This window comes from Sitodiplosis mosellana, unplaced genomic scaffold, assembly GCF_009176505.1.
Source record: "Sitodiplosis mosellana isolate CC-2019 unplaced genomic scaffold, AAFC_SMos_1.0 Smas_scaffold_3, whole genome shotgun sequence".
In the NCBI taxonomy this organism is placed as follows: Eukaryota; Metazoa; Arthropoda; class Insecta; order Diptera; family Cecidomyiidae; genus Sitodiplosis; species Sitodiplosis mosellana.
Window position 1 is genome coordinate 8,020,944 of NW_022595246.1, and position 21,138 is coordinate 8,042,081.

Below are 21,138 nucleotides of genomic sequence, written 5' to 3' on the forward strand. Positions count from 1 at the left end.
TTCGTACTTCTGCTCTCTGAGTTCCATCACATGGAATGGTACGTGTGACGGCATATTTTTACACGGAACATGTAATAACGTGAATATTCGGACGTATATCGTGAGTCACAGCCATTTATTATCATTTTTACCGGTGGTAAAAGTACACAGCCCTTTTTTTTCATTTAGAACAATGATCAGTTCTAATGTGAAAAGGCAAAGTCAATTCGACGTAGTTTTCCAACCACTTCAGTTGAAGGTATTCATAAATAATAACTTCCGCAAAGTTTTTTTTTTTTTTGGTTTTCATATCAAATATCTAAGACTTTTCCAAATAAAAAGCAGGAAAAAAACATACATTCAAAATGGTTAAAGCTGTATGCGTTGTTGCCGGTGATGCCAAAGGAAAAATATTTTTCGAGCAAGTAAGTTCGAAGTTCAAACTGCATTGATTTTCATTGCGAATGAATTTTTTTTCGTTTTCTTTTGATGTCTCTATTTTTGGCGACATTTTTTTCATGTTGATGCGAATTTAATTCCATATGTTGATTTCGTTTGACTTACAATCCGTTTTGTTCTTTTAATTTTTTTCCAAAATACTAATGCAGTTGGGATATATGCTCAGCATCCTCTAGCAAACATCTGATTACGGGCCTGATAGTAAGGTTATAACAGTATACTCTGAATATATTGTCAAAATCGAAGCAAAAAATGTGGAATTTTTCTGGATCAAAAAAGTTTCATTTTGTGTTGAATTGAAATTGATGTGACGAGATGCAGGTGCATGGTTTGAAACCACATCGAAATGATCCTAGATTGACATAGTTCAGAGATTTGGTTTCATTGTGCGAGACAGACAACGGTCTAAACGAAGGCATATGGCACTGATCTGCATCTAAAATCAGGATGTTACAGCATCCCAAAGCCTCTTAACATTCAATGCACAGCTTGCAGAACAACAACGAGTGAAAAAATGCTACAGCCTCCGAATCAAAGAGTCGATGCTTATTAGCCGCCAAATTTCAGGATTAAACGCAAATACGCGTAAACTTGAACTCGAATGCACAATAATAAAAGATAATGACAAGGGTTGACCACCAACCGATTCTTTCGCCTCGTTTCTGCTTTTTTTCTTCTCTTCTCCATTATTCCAATTTCAATGATTCGCTCTAGCTTTCCACTAAATTACACAGTTCCGCTAATATCCTTGGGTTTTTTTTTGCATTCTTTTTTAGTGAAACGCGAGATTTTATGTTCCTGTCAATAAATGTACATTTACGTCGTGAGGGAAAAAAGAAGCCAGCACCGAACCTTTTTCTCCACCGACGATCTCTTAACATGGTCGCGAGAGCGCGGTAACATAATATGATTCAACATTTTGCGATGAAAGAAATATCTCAGTTTTTTTTTTGCAAAACTATAGAAACATATGATGAAAGATTTGATTTTGCAGAGAAAGATAGACAGAGACCGATCTTGTTTTTGAACCAGCCAATTAGAAACGAACATCTAACCGGTGAAACGGCTTTTTTCTCCCTTCAAATAACGTCATTCAATATGCTCAATCAAATCACCGGTGACAAACTTTGAAGACCGCTGTCTTTTCATATCACAAGCCAGAAATTCTTTTTGACCCTTCGGCCGGAATAAAATTCCACCTTTATTAAAACGAATTTAAGACTTTATATGAGAAAAAAAAGTCATAAACTGTAAAAAAAATGACAATGTCAAACTGTGCATTCAGTTTAAGGTTTTCAACTCAAGGAAACGATTCTTTTGAAAAGAGTTTAATAAAGAAAAGTTAAAAATGTCTAGAGAAAGATGAAATTTCCAATAGAAGCAACATTCTTCGTTCAACTTCCTTTTATTCCAAATACACTTTCAATGGCTTTCATTGGTGAAAGAAGAAAAGTGGTCGAAACGGAATTGGCTTCCGGCTTATTAAAAAAGAAATCTACAGGTCATTTGCAATCTGGTCTGATCGGAGATTTTGTCCATATTTCAAATGGCATCAAAGAGCCATAAATCAAGATTGTTCACAAATTCTGCACCGTGAAACTGCATTAGAGTCGAAACGATAATTGATCCGAACGTAAAATGCAATTGTATTAATTCCGTTTGCTTTGATGTTCGATACACTAAATAACCTGCAGCACAATATGTCTTCGACCCCAATACAAAACGAAATTCTATTTCTGTGTTCATTTGTCTGCTGTTTGAAAAGATCATTCGAATTGCTTGTTTCTCCATCTCATAGTTAAGCTGCACATCCGTTTGTATCATTTCCGTACACACACACACACACACATTTCTGGCATTGTTCGAAATTCCCTTTTCTTCTTCGCCGTTGGTCAGTTCAAATAAAAGATATAGTTTATAATAATCAAGCTGTTGTTCGAACACTCATTTATGATATTGGGCTATTGAAAACGTACATTCGATTTCAAATGCTCTTCTCGCTGCACTGACTTCCAATCAGACAAAGATTTCCAGCCGTTGCCAGTTACATTGTATGGCATCATAACAATGCCGTTTTTTGCACATTTTCCTAGCGCAAACGGTACAGAAACAAGAGAGAGTGAGAAAAAAATATACGAACACCGAAAACTTTTCGAATCGATTATATAAATATGAATGTTTGTTGCGTCGAACAATATATTCCATCCGGTAACGGATAATAATAGACGTTGTCGACAAGAAAGAAAATGAGAATTGTATGGATTCGTGTGTGAGAAACGAAGTTAAAATAGCATCGGATCTCATTTTACACTTTTTCAATTGTAAGGTGCTCAGCTCAGCTCACGTTGTTCACTTCGATTGTCTAATACACACAATTCTATCGGAATTCATCTCGATTTTCAAAATTTTAAACAAAATATTCACAATTCACGTTCAACCCATTTTCATTTTGTTTTCCAATGCATTTTCCATTCCATTTTATGATTATTATCGACGCTACCGGAGCCACTCTGATTGTCCAGAATCCAATTGCAAAACTTAAGTCGTTTTGGAATTATGGTCGATGAAAACGAGAAAATATTATGTGCAAAAGTCGAAAGCCTGATTTATTTTCCGGGGATTTATTCTATGAATTTAATACACACAATAGTTTCGTGTTGAGTCTAGTTTACTCATACAACTTGGCTCGGTGCTAGTTAGTTGCAGCCATTTCTCATTTGCTGCACTCATCGATTTCGTTTGGCTGGCAAATGGCGTAGCCAAAACAGAGGGAGAACACACAAAGAGACAAGCATCAGAATTATATATTGCAAAGCCCCTATTCTCGCAATTAACATTTCATGGTGCATTGAACATGCACACGGTGTTCATCTAGGTTTTCGCATGCATTTAAATAAAGTTTCTGGCACTGAGATAATAAAGACAGATTTGGTGTGAGCAAAAATCTATAACGATGCGAGTGAAAGAGAGAACGACTGGGTGAGAGATAGAGAATGAGTGAGAATGTGTGAAAGTGAGGGGAAGAGAGAGAGAGAGAGAGAGATTTGGAGTTGTAAATTGTCCAACTTGCATCCATCCCAGCTTAACAACAAATTTCCGGAAAATTTACTGAACACCGTGCTGTTTGTGTGTATTCTCTCAATTGCGTTCACAATTTGAATTTCCCGAAATAGATATAGTAATAGCCCGAAGGGTGATTTTAGAACACGCATCTCGCTCATTTCACCCATTTGGTAAGTGTTTCATTATATCAACAAACGTGAAATACGAAATAAATGCTCGTTCAACAAAAGCATTTCATTGCTACATTCCATTCTAATGCTCACCTCACTGAAGTAAGTGATACTCGCTAACAAAATACATTCATAAGTCGATACTTTGAATGATAAGTACGTCATTTATTTAATGTATGTTTTTGAATTTTGCGATAAATGTCTATAAATTCGTTTTTCACCTTAATATTCAAAATAAAAACTAATCATCACAAAACCGTTCGCCCCGAAGAAAGTTCGCACTTTATTCTGCATGAAGTTTCGATGTTGTTACCATTGATATAAATCTGTGTATTTATGGACATTTAATTTGATTTTTTAAAGTTGAAATTTCCGCATTGTGGCTCACACAGTTCAGTGTAATAATTTTCTAAAATCTAAGAGTAAATATACACATCTATGATATACAAATCTTCTTTACAATATAGATGTAATGAAATCACGTATTCTTACTATTTTTCTTATATCTTTTTTCCAATTGAATATATATAGGATTGCAAAAAAATGAATTCGCGTGACTCATTTGTAACTTTCATCGAAATGGCTATTGGCTAATTCGTGCACATTCGAAATGAGAAAGCATGAAATGGCTTATATCAGCTGAACAAATGATATAACGAAAATAAACGCAAGCCTTTCGCGTGTGGGATAACATCGCAATACTGTCTGACATCATCATTGTCGTTGACATCATTTGGAGAAATTGCAGAAATCGAAAACAAATTGAATCAAAAACACAAACAAATGGGGATGAGGTAAAAACAATGAACACTCTATCTTTCTTTTTTCTTTATTCAACTGAAATCAAACCATGTATTTGTCATCGTACACTTCTACACCTACACAAAAATGACAATAATAACCAGTAGATTTCATGGTGATGTATTTACACCCTTTATGAACCCTGTGTGCATAGAATGAAGTGTGTAAATTATTCACAAAATGTGAATCTATGTATAGTGCTACTGTGATAGTTTAGTATGCAACAAAAAACAATATTCATGAAAAATTAATTCAAACATTTATTTTCAAAGTTATATAGCAATAAATTTTTGAATATTCACGTACTATGTATGTACTAAGCAAAAAATTAAAGACAATCAAACTATTGTGTTTAATTTTTGAATAACACTTTCAAGTACTAGTTTTAAGTCGTATAGTATGATTGTTTTAAAGGTATGCGATTGGCCGGATGACGTCACTCTTTATTTGATATATAACATGATAATGTTTACTGTTTAACGCAACGTGGACCACTGTTATCATGAACGACACATTTGAAACCTTTCATACAATCTAGGTTGCATACTTTTATTGGCTTTGGATTTGGTACGCATTTTGCTCTATTCCCGGTTTGTACACATTTTGTACCAATAGGACAAAGCACAACAGCACATGTAACAGCCGCATTCGCATATCCTGTCATTAAAACCTAACGGAGTTAATAGAATGAAAAGAGAATTTAGAAACAACAATTATAATGTAGCTTTATAGCTCAATCAGGGGGCATCAACACAAACGTAAGCAAAGCCACGAGAAATTCTAGATAGCCATTCGATTTTTTTCCCTTCAGTCCATAATACTGGAGCTGCACTTTTGTGATATTAATTTATACAGATTGTTTTTCATATTGTCGCCCAAATCAATTAGTTTCAATCATATATTTAGAGAAGTTTAAAATGATTTTAAATTGAATATTAACTTACAATGATGGAAGATGTAATGAAAATTGTAATATAAAAGTTTTTCATGTCGACTGAAAAAATTTCACCTCGACTGGTTGACGTTGATCAAACAAATCGCTCAAAGAAAATGACAATTTCACCAACAGTACAAAGAGTTTTATATTTTAAAGCGTATTACACAAATGTAATGACGCATTGATCCATTTAACCCATTCACAATCGACTGATGACAATGTCTCTGTCAACTATGTTTGGAATCTCTATTTTGTTTTGTTTTCGACTGGTTTCATTATAATTTACTTCAAATTCACATGGATTATTTTTGTACAAAATTTATAAGATGCTTGAATATTTGGGTTAATTGCTGGGATAAAATATCTTATTTTTACTCTTTCTTGTATATATTTCATCAATGTAAATATTAAAATGAGCAAAAAAATGAATTCATTTATTGAATTTAAAAAAAAATAGCTGATTCAAAACGAGAAAGCCATTTTATATATATACCAACTGAATAAAAAATATATCAAAAATATACTCAATCCTTTCGTACGTGTGATGACATCGCAATATTGACTGACATCATCATATGCAATTTCTTTGGGACCTACATCCAAAATTTGAACGAAATCGACCAAAGCGTTCACGAGATATCGTGTCTGAACATTAAAAAAAACGAACACATCAAATAGCTTTACATTTCATGCAGTGCTAAAATTTTTTTCATAAAATCATAAAAACTCAATGGTATCAATGCTTAAAATCAATATTGAATCGATGTATTTGCTCATAATTCTCGATATTGGTTTATAAAAAGTAGCGAAATGTATCGAAATCGTGATTTCGATGGAAATGTCGGTAGGCACGCACTTGAGCCGTCTTATAAATTCTACAATGCGATTGTTATATGATTGCCGCAGTGAAAGAAAGAAAAAAAAATCGCTTTTGAAGTGAACGAAATCAGTTTATTTTCTTTTGTTGAAGGTTTATAATAGCAGTTTAGCAAGGAGTACGATACCATTTATAGATATTCAAGCAGGAGTTTGATCGATGTTGATTGGAATTTCATCTGAAAAAAAAATGTGTGTGTATGTGTGTATCGTGTCGAAAATATTCGGAAAGGTAATGTTCAACCTGAATAAAAATCGTATTTCAGGTTGACTTGGCTTTATAAAATCGCGCGGTGGGCTCGTGTTGAGTTCACGTTTACCTGGGAAATCGACCCATATCAGCCAATAACACCATCACAGTGCAAGGTAAAAAATGTTGTTAAAACGATACACATACATTGGGGGTATTTGCATATATAAAAATAACAATGTAGGTTAGACGAAATATGGATTGAGGTAGTCAGTTTTTAGTTCAAAGCATTCGGTTGAATACAGTAGAAATAATCCCCCTCAGTCATATGTGTTGATCGTAAGCGCTTGATTTTGATACGTCACACAATATATCCCGGCAATTAGTTACACACTACAATCCTTTTTTCTCTGGCTATAGCTACAGACAGCCCAATTTGTATCTTCAAACTCATTAGCCAGATGATTGATTGAAAAATGTCGAATGATAAAACCGTAGATGGATAAAAAAAAACAGCAGCTGATCTCTTATTGCGCAGTAAAACCGTTTTATCTATTTGTTTAGAGCAAATATCACGGGAAATGTGTGCAATTTTTTTTCCATTCGTCTCTCGCTCAAATGACTCGTTATGGGTTTCTATTTGCATTTGTGCTCACATTCTTGTTTCCATTCCAATGGTTTATCTCTGCGCTTCAATCTCTCTGTTACACATTTCGAATAAAATTCTCTGCGTTGAATTATAAATAATTCTTTATGTTTGGAAACGAATCTGGTTCAATATTAGTTTATGCAATGTAAAGTCTCATCAATACGTTATTTTTTTTTAAATCCATTTCTCTATATCTCTGGCATTTAATACCGAATATCGGACGATTTTGTCTATTTCAATTGAAATCAAAATGAATACACACAAAAGAGATAGAGAGAGAGAGAAAAAAAATAAACAAAACTATTATTTCACAAAACAATAAAAAAAACAAACATAATTGTAACTAACTAAATAAATCTCGGGATACAGTGCAGTATACAACGATGTGAAATGAAAACGCACGGAAAAAAGCGCATGTTTTGTGGCGGTTGATCCGAATTCAATGTTCTACATTTTCTTCACATTTCAATTTTATTTTTCCATTATTCCAACTTTTTACCGAGTTTTTTGTTTTGTTTCAATGCACTTTTTTTCCTGTTGTTACTTTTATGTGTGCTTGTACTTATGAGCCTTCAGAAAATTGTTTGTTTCGCATTGTGTATTTGTTCGATGCAGCACAATAAATAATAACCATTAGTTGATTCGACTAAGGAGACATAATGGCATCAGAGAATCGGTAAAATTCTATTGAATATATTTTTTGTGAACAAATAGAAATAAAGCAAGTTGAATGCACAAAAAAAGACCGCATCCCTTTGAAATCACACATCGGCTCAGCAGCAAATGAATGCTCAAAGTGACACAAATGTGTGAGGAAATAGATAAAGAAATTATAATTCGATGCTTGGATGCGGCTGAACGAAATTTGAAACATGATTTTTTATTATCGTCATTTTTTTTAAATGGAGAATGTGTTTTTTTCTCGATGGACAACACTTCGTTGATCAGTAGGAACTGAAATTCAATATTATAATGTGATTGAATCGGAGGCTTTGGATTAGAAAAAAATTCAAGGCGGTCGATTAGAACATAGTCACATATAACGTGATAAATGATTAACAATATTAAAACTAATCTCCAAAATTTAAGAGAAAAAATGACATGTAATCGTTCTTTATCCGTGGTCAAATGGCCACAATTTTTCAAAAAAAAAAAATTGATTCTCATATTTCGATTGTCACGCATTGAGCATTTTTTTCTTCTACAAAAGTATTTCCTGAGACAAGGCAGACATTCTGGCATGTTCTATTGACAAAAATTTCATCATTCAAGAAAAAAGAAAAAAACGAAGACGATTGATTATGGCTAGTGTTGCGTTCACAGTATGTGTGTGGGTTTCTCTCAGGATCTATTGTTGGTTTGCTTGTTCCCATCTCGAATTGTCAACGCAGCATGAGTCTTTCTGTTTCTTCTTTTTTTTTTTTTATTTGCACTTTCGATCAATTTTCAAGCCAACTTTTTGTTTACAATATTTCAATAAACTAAAATTATAACCATTTATTGCGACAATCTTCATTGTTTTCGGTCAATTTTACCTTTATCTCTTCACACATTCCGTCGAAATGCGAACGACAAAAAGAAACAACGCACGAATTGTTTGAGGCATTTGACAAATTTCCGTGCGCATTGAACGGTTTAGATCGTTGTGAATAGCAGACCGAACACCTTCAGAAATGTGGAACAGTGAATAGAAATGAAACAAATGCAACAAAACAACTGTGAAATAGAAGAAGCACACTCACTCACTCACACACACTCACACAAAGTCTTCCGTGAGTGATTCTTTTGTCCATCGGATTTTATGCAATGCACGGCCTCTATTTGAACGTGTGTGTTTGAGCAACAAACACAAAGGAATCAAATCAAATGATTTTTTTTGTGTCCAATTTCCTTTAAATGCATCATTTAGACGAATAATATGTGTCTATGACTAAACAAAACTGCATCGACAATGCAACATAAAATAATGGCAACACGCAGCAGCACCGAATGCCAAGCGAAAAAAAGGAGGAAAATGAATTGTGAAAAGGAGAGATTTCATTCAGAAAAACAATTTTAAACGGCTCAGTTTTTAATTTATTGAGCTCAAGCTTGAATAGCAAGTTTCAAACTGACGCATTTGCACATAAACGAATGACATATCAGAATATTGTTTGCTTCAATTGATTCTCATCCTTTTTCTTCTACTTCTTCTTCGTTCCTCGTTTTATTTGTTCGCTTTGACACATTGAAATGAGATTTAAGCCATTGTTGGCGATTACATCGATCGACCTGAATTGATATCAGTTACTTACGGCCGAATCCATCCAGAAAATTATTGCCTACGATTGTCATTGCAAACAGTAATGCTTTGTGATGTATATTCCGCTTTTGTTTGACGGGCAATTCACTTTGAGGAAGAAGATCGGATCGATCAGCAGACGTTTTTTTTCGTTTTTTTTTTATTATTAGGGTGAAATTCTGTTGACATCCGAACATTTGTCCAATTAATTGCATCCTTTCTCTTCGTCAATTCTTCTAATTGAAAGCATGAAATTGTACGAATTCAGTCAATCAATCGATTCGAAGTGTAACACAATAGCCACACAACAGCCAGATGGAACAGAGAACAAAGCTGAATTAAGCGATTTTTCTCTTTCATCATGTACCAAATGTGCCTTACCGAATGGCTAATAACACATTCAGTTTGGAATCCATTGAAATTGGTCGAAGTAATTTCAAAGTCGATTCAGCACTGGTAATAATTCCATAAAAAAATTTAATTGCTGTTCAAAATTGAATATTTACTGCCAAATCCATGTCAATCGCTTCGCTTTACAAATCGTTTGCGCTTCATAAATATGATTCGGTTTGGATTTTTAACGCCTTGAGCCAGAGTATTTTGACGAATGAATACTTAAAACCATGGACCATGACTTGAAAATCATGAAATTCATAAGTTCAACGCATAAAACATGAAACTAAAGGCATTAAATTGAAGAAATGTAGTAAAAACAAAACGAATTCCGTTTTAAACCGTGAACTTAGAAGAAATTCTGCCTTAGTTTTAACTCTAAATATCAAAAATTATTAGATTTCAAACGAGTTATTCGACAAAATGTATGCTTATTATTCAATAAAAATGGAAGAGAGACCAAGTTTTTCGAGAGAGAAAAAATTGACTTCCATTTTTTATGACATTTCATGTACATAAATAATGTGATTTTTCAACATCTGGTAATGTTGTTATATTCCAAAACAATGTCCGAATATAATAAACACAAATATTCCGACCCTAACCGATTCGAGTTGGGATTCTTTTGTAATTTCTCATCCGAATGTAAATCAGTTCACATGTGAAATGAGATTGCTGACGAAAATGCTCATAAAATATTGATAGTTTAATTTTTGTGCTCATTTTCATGCGCATCAAGACTGTGTAGTTGATCGAATTTCCAGACGGTACGACGATTCATTTGCAGTGGTGTTTTTTTTTCTTCATGCACGTCATAAATAATTCTTCTCATCAAAAATGAAACATGCAGTGGAAAATTTCATCCGAAATGCGTATGAAAAGGACACACAAAGCCGAAATGGAATCAAAACAAAAACATTGACTTTACTACGGCGAGTGCATCTGTTCTTGTGTTTTGTTTCCCCATACATGTTCATCAAAGATTTTATTTAACGGATGATTTAAGTAGATTATTCATACAAGGATTCAATGTGTATGTATCGCACATCATGTCTCGAACGGTCTGCTGCATAAGCTTATCGAATGGCACAGAGATAATAGGCATGTGTGTTTCACGTCTTCTACTTTTTTTGTTTGTTGTCGTGTGTACGCGAATTTTGTATGGGGATCAAGAGCGAATGAGTTTGATGTAGCAATTACACAATTTTTTTTCTCTCTCTCTCTCTCTCTCTCTCTCTCTCTCTCTTCTGCAATTGATACAGTTGAAATCGGCGGAGATTTGCGTTGATTAATCCGATACTATAATGTCGCAGTCAATCGACTTAACGGGGAAAAACAAGCGAGCTGAAAATTCGCTGAATATGACATGAAAGAGGGACACACACACACACACAGGAGCAGGCATTAAAGTAACACCATGTATCGCATGAAAATCGCATTTATGACATAATCCGCTGGCATAAAAACCAAAATAATGCCATCGTGACACAATCAAACGAGCTCGCAACAACTCACACTCTGGATTTTTATTCAAAGAAATTACAATTTTTTTTTCGCATAGAACAAAGGAACACAACTTATGACACCCTGCGCACGTATACACACCAAACTGAGCTCAAAACATATTTTTTAAAGCTGGCACGGCGCTGCTGATGTTGCCCATTCGGCTATACGTGTATAAAAATGCTGTTTTAAATCCGAAATGGTTTTTCATCTGTCGCGTGTAAATAATTATAATCTCCTGATTCCAGACCAGCTTATAACTATAACTGTGTGTGTACATGATTTCATGAAATGTGTTTTTTTCACGTTCGTTCGTTGCTATTTGTCCGAACACAGAAGTGGCAAATACCTTTGCTTATGGTGTAATTGTTGAATTGTCGCTTTACGTTTCGTTTCCTTTTCACACATTGTGTTACTATTGCTGTTGAAACTTTGTTCATTTCTTTCATTCGCTCGCTCTTTCTCTCGGGTAGCACAGGGCAGCGACATTGCATTTTTTTTAAGGTGTGAAGCACAAATTGAAATGCACAAATAGCACCAGAAAACTTCTCAAATGCGGGCATTATCGCTTTGTTAATGCCATTCATGGGCGACATTACAAAGCGGAACAAAAACGAAGATGAAAAAAACTACTGACGTCTCGTTTTTCTACTTCATACCGTCACCAGCCAACGAAAAAAAAATGGAAACGATGAATTTTAGCACAACGTTAAAAATTTTCTCATTTCATCTCAAAATGCATTGTTTCCAGCACTTTGTTCTTCCTCCCATTTTCGAATGACGAAGAAAGACTTTTTTTCGCTCCTTTTTTGTTTGCTTGTTTGTAAGTTAAGTTTTTGTTTGTTTATTTTCGATAGAAATTTGTCGCAAAAAAAAAAATTGAACCTTTTTTGGTTCGTTTTACAGGATCAAGTTATTATTATTGATTCATTGTTCAGATATTTTTCTATTTTGGGTTCGGAACCCAACATTGAATGTCGGACGTGCAAAGAGTGTTATTAAGAGGATTTATTTACCTCAATTTTTTCCTCTCTCTCTTCTTCTTCTTTTTTTCGGGTGTCGACTAAATTGTATGTCAGCTGCATTTGTATACACTTTTTCCGTAAACTGGATGAATTTGACATCGAATTTCAAATTTCACTTCATATCCCACACAAACCCGATGACTTCTCCGGAATTTCAGATAAAAATCAATATTAAGTCTCCCTAATGGAAGTTGATCTTACCGTTTTTTTATCTACCCTTTTTGATCAGTGAAGCAATTTTATGTCGACGCTGTCATTTCCTCACTTGCTAATAACAACCGTGCGTAAGTGTAAAGAGAAAGGTTATTTTAGTTAAATTGCATTTCTATATCTAACTTGACAATCCGCCCCCACAAAGTCGTCAAGAACAAATGACAATGAAAACAGAACGAATGTGTTTAAATGTGGAATTAAATCCCAAATAACCGACTATTTTGGCATTTTATTCACGTACTTTTACCATTTCGAATTTAAGGCGGAAAAAAACACAACATTTCAACCCCAACAATGCACAAAAAGCCAAATGCAGTGATAAAAGTTTCAAAATGAAAATTGCATGCCGTTTGTTTTCCGTTTGGAGGGGAGCTGACGGAACGATAAAGTTGAGCTGAATCGTTCGCATATACACTCGGAATTAGGAGTGAACTTGACTTAAAATGAAAATTGCCATTTCATTTTGAATACACGATGACGGTGAAACATGATTGTATCGTTGCGCGCGTATCGTGAACACCATTTTCTATTCATGAAAATAAATAGTTTGTGCATGGCTTTTTATCGCATAATCCCGGCGAATGAGGAAGATAAAACGTTTGTAAAAATGTGGATTACACGCTATAACTTGATTGTCTTTCGACGATTTCCTGATCCACTGAAGATGTGCTGTCGTTGTCGATGATGATGATGAAACCCGGACTTCACTAGAACTTGTTTCCTTTGTACATTTTGACTGAATCCATTTAGTGCTCGTAGAACACTGGAGTTTGGAACTAAGCGAAAAATAAATATCCAACTCATTTCCCCTAGTCAAATCATTTATCTTTTGAAACGATTCTCGAAAGACACATGAAAAATCGTATACAATGTTGTTGTTGGGTGTTTTTTTCAACGAAAATTATGAAGACGCTTCGAGTATGGTCACGAAGCATCTTCTAAATGATATGTTCCAGTGCAGAGCTGAAACAAATTCGCCAAAAGAAATGTCCTATTTCCAACATTGAATAAATTTTCAACTGATTGAGATAACTCTGTTTATGTATTCTTGTCACCATTGTTATAATACATGATAATATCATAGGTTTGTCTATCATTTTGTATGCTCAGCATCGAGCTACGAATGTGTTTTGTCCTCTATTTTTGAAGTGTTTTCTCTCTCTCTCTCTCTCTTTCGCTAAAATATATTCTTGCCGAATTCTTTTTCATCCTTTTCACGTACATGACCATGAGAGTGTGTGTGGTATGAAAGAAAAAAACTCCGTTGGACTGCTATGAAAACGCAATTGCGTTACCGTTGAATACCAAAAACATTGTCCTTTATCGAACCGACATACATGGCGGCCATCAGCTTATGAAATTGTGCTGCTTGGTATTCCGGTATGACCAAAACCGTCCAACACAACCACAGAATATTAAGTAGGATCGACAATGACAAGGAGCGATTAAAAAGAAATAAACATAAAACACACGCCAGCGAAGCCATGCGAATGGAGTGAAATGGTAGAAAGTTGGCAGAAAGGACACATTTTCAGTGAAATATGCGGTCAGTACGGAGGATAACATCAATGAAAATGATTTAATAGGTGAATTGCCACACACGATTCTGATGTGACAGTTGAAATATTCACACAATTTCGAAGAACAAACCGAATATGGTGTTGCAAAGGAAATAGTTTTTGAATTTGGTTTACAGAAGAATTTTTGAATGTGCTTGCTCTCCACGAAGATTGTTGTGTGATGAGTATGCATAGCACCACATTATCGCATCTTCATCATAATGTGGTGCTATGCAAACTAATCAAAATCATATTCACAGAAGAGGAAAAAGAAAGTTTTTTTGAAACAATTCATCAAATAAGATGAGTTCACACTAGCAAATCGAGTTAAAAACAATTATGTTTACCCAACGGCTGGTCAAAATTCTTGAGAAATTTCCAAATAAGTCAAATTCAATTGAACGAAGTGAGTTTATCAAATCGATTTGTTTAAATTTCACCATATGTTCAAATCAGAACTCATTCAGAGCCTTAAAGTCAATTATGAGTCACAGTTCAATTACTAAGACTAGAGCAGCGTCATAAAATGTTGTTTAAATGATTCGGAGTTATTTATAGATTATTTTATCAACAAAATCTGTATTCGACATAGCACAGAACCTTTCGCACAAGAGAATGTATGCCTGAATATTATACCGTCGCATAAACTGAATTTGTAAAAGTATAATTAAATGAGTTTCGAACCGCGACAATAAGTTCTGATGGAACGACGAAAAATTCCCAGAAAATGATTGCGGTGAATCGCAGTCGAAACCAAACATAATCGAACCAAAAAAAATATCGATTATAAACAACTGATTACATTTGTGTATTTAGTCTTCAACACATATTTCTGGTAAGGGCTTGAGTCATACGAAATTTATTCATCATATTTTGATATTTTGCTTTTTTTTTAAAAAAAAAACAAAGCCTGATCCGATACAGACTCGATGCGTCTTATCGATTTATCTGTATAGAAAAACACAACCAAGCGATTCGTTTATATACTCGAACGCTAAAGAAATGAAGCACCAATAACTAAATTAATGTAAACAAAGAAAGAAACGGTAATGTAATACGCTGCGATGCTTGCGCTGCAAAAATTCATTGGCTTATCATTGGAACAGACATGTTTCGGTTTCTATAGAACCAACAATTATTGCAAATTATGAGGTAATGACAGTTTGAATATAAAACTGCGGTCTAGTCATTTGGAAGCGCTCAGTCGTTGACAGTCAGTTGATAGTTACGTGTTTCATTATTGACTTGTAAAATAAATTGAATTTTATTCAACGTATTCGTTCCAGTTCTAAACATGTGTGGCTATTACTTTGCTAAATATCTCCAAATTGTACGTGCTTGTGACAAAGTTTTTGGATTGAAAAGATTTTTTTTGTTTTTTTTTCAATCAGAAAAATGTTTCTATCAATAATTGTTCAAACTGAAATTGCCAAACGTGTTGTAACAAATCAAATTCTATCATTCAAACAGATTTTGGGTTCGTTATGTGTTTACATCAACTACCGCTGCTTCCTCCAACTTCAGTCCATTTCATCGGGATGGGAGCTAATGTTCCACATAATCACGGCTGCATTTTTGATCAGTACCACCATTTTATTGTTGACAATGAGACGTGTCAACTCCGGAAAAAGTGATGTAAGTGATTCGACTTTATATGAAACGAAAAATCAAAGCCAATAATTTCTTTTTGTGTTGCTTAGGAACGCATTCACGATTCATTTGCTGCGATTTGCCTCTTTGTCGCTTCCATTTGCCTGCTGATTACAATCAATGGTGATAAAGAAAACGTATTGAACAAAGACATTGGCGAACAAAGTTATTTCGAACAAAAGCTGCAAAAATTTGGCAAATATTTCAACAAAGTAGCCGGACCCAGTCCAGTGGACACATTTACCAATAAATACAAAAGAAATTCCGTTTATGATGCGTACACATTGGCTGGCGTAAGAGTTCTTGTGATTTTAATAGTGAATTAGGAATTTAATGTCGTGAATTGCAAGTTTTTAAAGTATTTAAATTCTTCTTCTTTATCATTTCAGTTGACTGGTTTAGTGAATGCGTTACTCTATTTGTGTTCAAGTTCGTTGAAGCCGAAATCAAACAATCAAGATCAAGTGGTCATAATGACGGACTTATCGCCAAAACAAGCTTTCATATAAACAGTGAATTCATGGTGTAGTACTTTTGTGTCGCAGCAGCAGAATCCATTCGAAATGTATCGCATCTCGGAAACAACAACCAAAATCGTAATAGTAGCAGATACATAACGAACAGTTATAAGGATTTAAGTCACTTAAAATGATTTTTTTCAGTAAACATCATATTATTCAAAAAAAAAAATAGTCGAAAAATGCATGAGTCTTTGCATTTATTTAAGTTTAACTCAATCAAGTTAAAGTTTATTTAAGTTAAACTCAAGCCCATAGGCCTCAAATTATTAGCATTGCGATACGTTGCGAAATATGAACAAATAAAGCATATCAAATTGAGAAGCCAAAACGATAAAGTATCGCAAAATGTAATTCTTATCCAGAACCGTTTTCATTTTTACATCTTAAAAGCGAATTGTCGGATATTCAAGAAATTAATCGTATTATACGTAGGAATATTTTATTTACGGGCACACCATTGTGAACTGTATTCAAGCGTTTTGCATATGCATAAATGCCATATTCATAATCAAGCCTTTTATCTATAAATCATTGAATTTTCGAAAACGTCATTGCGAAAAAAGCGATAAAAACCAGATTATTCGTAGAATTTTTATTTCCTTTCAACACATTTAATATGGTTCATTAAAATTCGATGAGTGTATTTAAATAGTTACAAAGTAAATATGAAGCTCATTTATTGTTTTGTCTTCAAAGTGCTCGGTTAAATTGAAAATAAGAAATAAACCAGTTTGAAACAAATTCAAAGTGTTTTAATTGAAAATGAAAAATAAGTTGTAAATTTTCTGAAAGTTTGGTAAGTGGAATAAGTGAAGTATCAAATACAAAGTAATGCAAAGGATTCAGGACTATGATGGATTAACCCAATTTTTGACTTTATAATTGATAAGGCAGACGTTTAAAATTGAATGTCATTTTAGAAACATCAAAGTCTAGTTTCAATATGTTCGAAAGGAGCGGTTCATAAAAGCAGACATTCCTTATAAATATCCATATAATTTATGGTTAAACACATTTCGGCCATTTCAAACTGTCAATTTTGGTAATGGTAGCAAAGGTAAATAGAATGTGTCGTCTGCTGTAACCAAAACCATCAATTACATTCAATGAAAAGGCAATCCATTTGAAATTACGATTTCCCAATAAATAGAACGATCTGAAAGCAATTTCAACTATCGATAAACAGTGCGAATGAGACGTAAAAAATTGAACCTTTTCTCCGATGAGCAGCTGGCCAACATAGATACCGTATGCTTGTGCGTTGGTTTTCTATTTTGCTACTGCTAACAAAAATTTCTTTTCACAACGGAACAATTAGAGATCAATCAGGTAGAAAATTTAACGGCAAACAATCCTTACACGGGATCAAGAGCAGTTTTCAATTCTACGTTCTTTTAATCCAATCAAAACAAGAGGGTAACATTTTCGGTAGTCGCATGCTGATTGGTACTGCTTTCTCTATCGAATACTTTGCATAATTTAAAATTTTTCACATTCTCGATGGATTCATTGTGCTTCTCGTTTATACGACGCGATTTAAGATAACACGTTATTTGAATAGGACTTACTATTGAATTTTTGTTTAGATTTCAGTTGCTTCCAATTTTCTTAAAGTTTTAATTATAACGATTTAATTCAAGGATTATTCAACTTTTTACACATTTAATGAGTAATGAATTTAAATTTGTATTTTTCCAGTTTTTATCTACAAGAGCATACAATCTAAAAAGCAAAAATGGGCATGAAATATATGATATCACTGAAAGGACTTTTGAAAATCATTCATATCGTACGTAACGTTGACAAATTTTTATTCCTTTTTTTTGGTCTATGACTTATAATACTTTTTCACACATAGATTTTGGGAATTGTTTGTTTCGGATTGGTTACAAGTAATTATTATAGTTATGACAAATTTGTAAGTCGATGGGAACTATATTTCCATGTAGTAAACATAACGTTCTTAATCGCCACGCTCATTTTGTTTTTAACAAACTTATTTAATGATCCAAATAGCGTAAGTGATTTTTGAGTTTTCATCTATAAGCGTTTATCCTTGATATTTTTTTCATTTTTTTCAGGAAATAGTCCATAATGCATTTGCAACACTGTTAATTATAGTTCCGTCCATTGGATTATTGGTTCAAATTAATAGAGAATTGAATGTAGATGTTCATAAAGCCGCCCAGCTTTATGATAAATACACCATTTCTGGGGTAATATGATTCATTTTATTAATTGTGATTTATTTTTAACAAAATTGTTTGAATTTATTTTCATCAATCCAGGTACTTGGCATACTGAATTCAATTTTTTATGCTGGTAGCGGATTCATTAATCGAAGAAACGCTATCTCAAGACATTGAATCTCTTAAAAGACACCAAAGTATGAAGGATCTTGATGGCTAATTTTGTATTTGGTATAACAGATAAAATATGTGTTTGATCTAAGATTTGTTTCTAAATAAAATATTTTATTAGAGAATAACATATCTTTTGTTTTACAAAAAATATGAATATTCTAATTTAAATTTCTTCAATGAAAATTTAATGCAGAACAAATAGTAAATTTATGGCCAAATTTATCGGTATTTTATGAAAATTGATGAAGCCATCCTTTGAATTTAAAATATTTGCGTCTGGATTTAATTTTTTTTTAATTTATTGACGCATTTTTCGTTCGCCAATTGAAATAAGCCCTTGTAAGTGTATTAAATATTATATGCCATTTACAAACCCAAATCGGGCACATATAAATAACACAGCACAAACAAATATATTCCATTACTTATGACTGAAATGTTGGTATACACTATACAGTTGAATTTCGTGTTTCGATTCGAATAAAAAGAACTTCAATCTATAGTTTGTTTTATAAATTATGACATTTTGTCAGATTTTATTAATACTTATAAAAACCAAAGAAATTAAAAGGTAATTGGTATCATTGTCGAGATTATTTAAAATCATCTACATTTGATTAAACCGTGCATTTTTATTTCCGTGATACTATTATCAGAATAGATGGGACTAGTTTTCTTTTCAGAACGTTTTTAAACTTTTTCTTAAAAAGTTTTCCAATTTCTAAAAATTTTTATTAGTATTTATTATCCAAAATTGAGAATAAATCACTACTCGGTTTTCAAAAATTACACCATTGCAGCGATAAGATCTAGTTAACGTCTTCGTTTGCTTAAAAATATGTTTTAAATTGAAGAAAATATAGATGACATTTTTTTTCTTCATTAGTTCGTAGTTGATATATTGAATACATTGTTTAGTGTCATGAGTACATGTGTCAACATAAATAATACGACGCACAGAATCGGGCAAAGTGATTCATTATTTAGATATCATTGAACTGAATTCACATTTGATCTAACTGCTAACCTTGTTGGAAAAATTTATCATTTTCAAACAATTTTATCATAGCCACAGTCATGTAAACGAAAACATTATTCATGTTATTTGATTCAAACGTATTCAACAAAAATGTAGTACAAGCGATAACACTGCTATGGTCCCATACAAATTTTTAATATTCACTTAATAAAAAATTCATCACGCTATTTCAACAAATTGTGTTTCAACAAAAACAAATCGTCATATTTCAAGCCATGACCAACAACTAAAAAAAAATTCTGATTAGACTGCGCAATGTGCAACGCTATTTTCTTGGTCAATATTTATATTTCATTTGAATAAAACCATTTGAAGCGTCGATTAAATCAATTAAAAAATTGAAATGTTTGTGATACAACCTATCACAAGTTTAAACTTGAAATTTGATTTTAGTCTTACTTCAATTTCTGATGAAATATTTTATTTTGGTTTTTTATCTGCTTCAAAACGAATTGGTTGAGATAACATTTGAAAGTAATCACATTAGAGATTTTGAGGTGCATTTGTCAACATGAATTTGAACTATTTTACAACGAAATCGGGCTTATTAAAAGTTGGCCAAATTGTAAGATCATTATCCAACTATCCATCACAACATTTCTATGTAAAATTTTTGAAGGTTTAATTCGTAAGCTGAAATTTCCTCGTATATATACAGGTTGTTGGAATCATTTGTTTTGGTCTTATTATTGGCAGTTTCAATAAATTGGATGTGTCAATCCAAGGTGTAGATCCAAAAACTGATGCAAGCATAGATGTCGGTATCAAGAATATCAGTATCTCTTTTACGGCATGGCATCTATTCTTTGATATAACAGTTATAATGTCGCTGGTTAACTCAATCGTTTTGATTGTTTCGATTGTCGGTTTGGGTTTGTTCATTGATTGGATTGTAAGTTTATTCAAAGAAAATTCCATATGTGAATAAATAAGTATTTTTTTATCTTTCAGGATGTGATTTACAATGTAATTGCTGTTATTTTCTACGGAATCGCATCACTAGGCCTTTTAGTTCATGCCAATCCAACCGGCTACAACAATTTGTATGAAAACGCATCGGTCCATGGTATACTAATGGCTGCTGGAGTAAGAATACATGGACGTGACGAGTTAAACCGTACTTCTTCTAACCAATTTCCATCATTCCAGATCTTTGGCATTTTGAACGGATTACTTTATGCTGCGAGTGTATTTTGTCGCAAACCAGCTATGACTACCTGAACAGATGACAATTTTCTCAATGGCACCGCTCATGGATATGCGTAAAATGCCCGTGTGCAACTGACTTCAAATGCCCTTTCACTTCATTCAGCTAAAAAAAAAAATGCAACAATGTGGACCATTCTTATCACTAGATGTTATTTTATCAACACCAAATATATGTTCGATTTTCTGTAAAGCGCAATAAATACTTAATATCCATGAATAATGTTCAGTTCGGAAATTTCGTTGAATTTATTTTGTTTC

The 21,138-nt window shown here is 33.3% G+C and overlaps 3 protein-coding genes across 3 annotated transcripts in view; all 3 read left to right on the plus strand.

Annotated features, from left to right (window-relative positions):
* Positions 1-21,138, plus strand: part of LOC129566082 (kinesin-like protein Klp10A) — a 267,051-nt gene that overhangs the window by 202,128 nt on the left and 43,785 nt on the right. The gene's annotated exons all lie outside the window — the stretch shown is intronic.
* Positions 15,091-17,010, plus strand: LOC129566088 (uncharacterized). The gene is made up of 4 exons (XM_055441641.1): positions 15,091-15,428; positions 15,569-15,733; positions 15,799-16,041; positions 16,138-17,010. Exons 1-4 carry the CDS (start codon positions 15,393-15,395, stop codon positions 16,255-16,257), a joined length of 564 nt encoding a protein of 187 aa, XP_055297616.1. The 5' UTR covers positions 15,091-15,392; the 3' UTR covers positions 16,258-17,010.
* On the plus strand, positions 19,855-21,089 carry LOC129566090 (uncharacterized). Its single transcript, XM_055441642.1, has 4 exons — positions 19,855-20,236; positions 20,330-20,563; positions 20,623-20,757; positions 20,821-21,089. The coding sequence occupies exons 1-4, from the start codon at positions 20,183-20,185 to the stop codon at positions 20,890-20,892; spliced, it is 495 nt and encodes a 164-aa protein (XP_055297617.1). The 5' UTR covers positions 19,855-20,182; the 3' UTR covers positions 20,893-21,089.

Coding starts and splice junctions, on each gene's coding strand:
- LOC129566088 (XM_055441641.1), top strand. CDS start 15,393: ATGTGTGGCTATTACTTTGCTAAATATCTCCAAATT. Junction 15,429..15,568: donor TTGCTAAATATCTCCAAATT/GTACGTGCTTGT, acceptor TCATTCAAACAG/ATTTTGGGTTCGTTATGTGT. Junction 15,734..15,798: donor TCAACTCCGGAAAAAGTGAT/GTAAGTGATTCG, acceptor TGTGTTGCTTAG/GAACGCATTCACGATTCATT.
- LOC129566090 (XM_055441642.1), top strand. CDS start 20,183: ATGAATTTGAACTATTTTACAACGAAATCGGGCTTATTAAAAGTTGGC. Junction 20,564..20,622: donor GTTTGTTCATTGATTGGATT/GTAAGTTTATTC, acceptor TTTATCTTTCAG/GATGTGATTTACAATGTAAT. Junction 20,758..20,820: donor GTATACTAATGGCTGCTGGA/GTAAGAATACAT, acceptor CCATCATTCCAG/ATCTTTGGCATTTTGAACGG.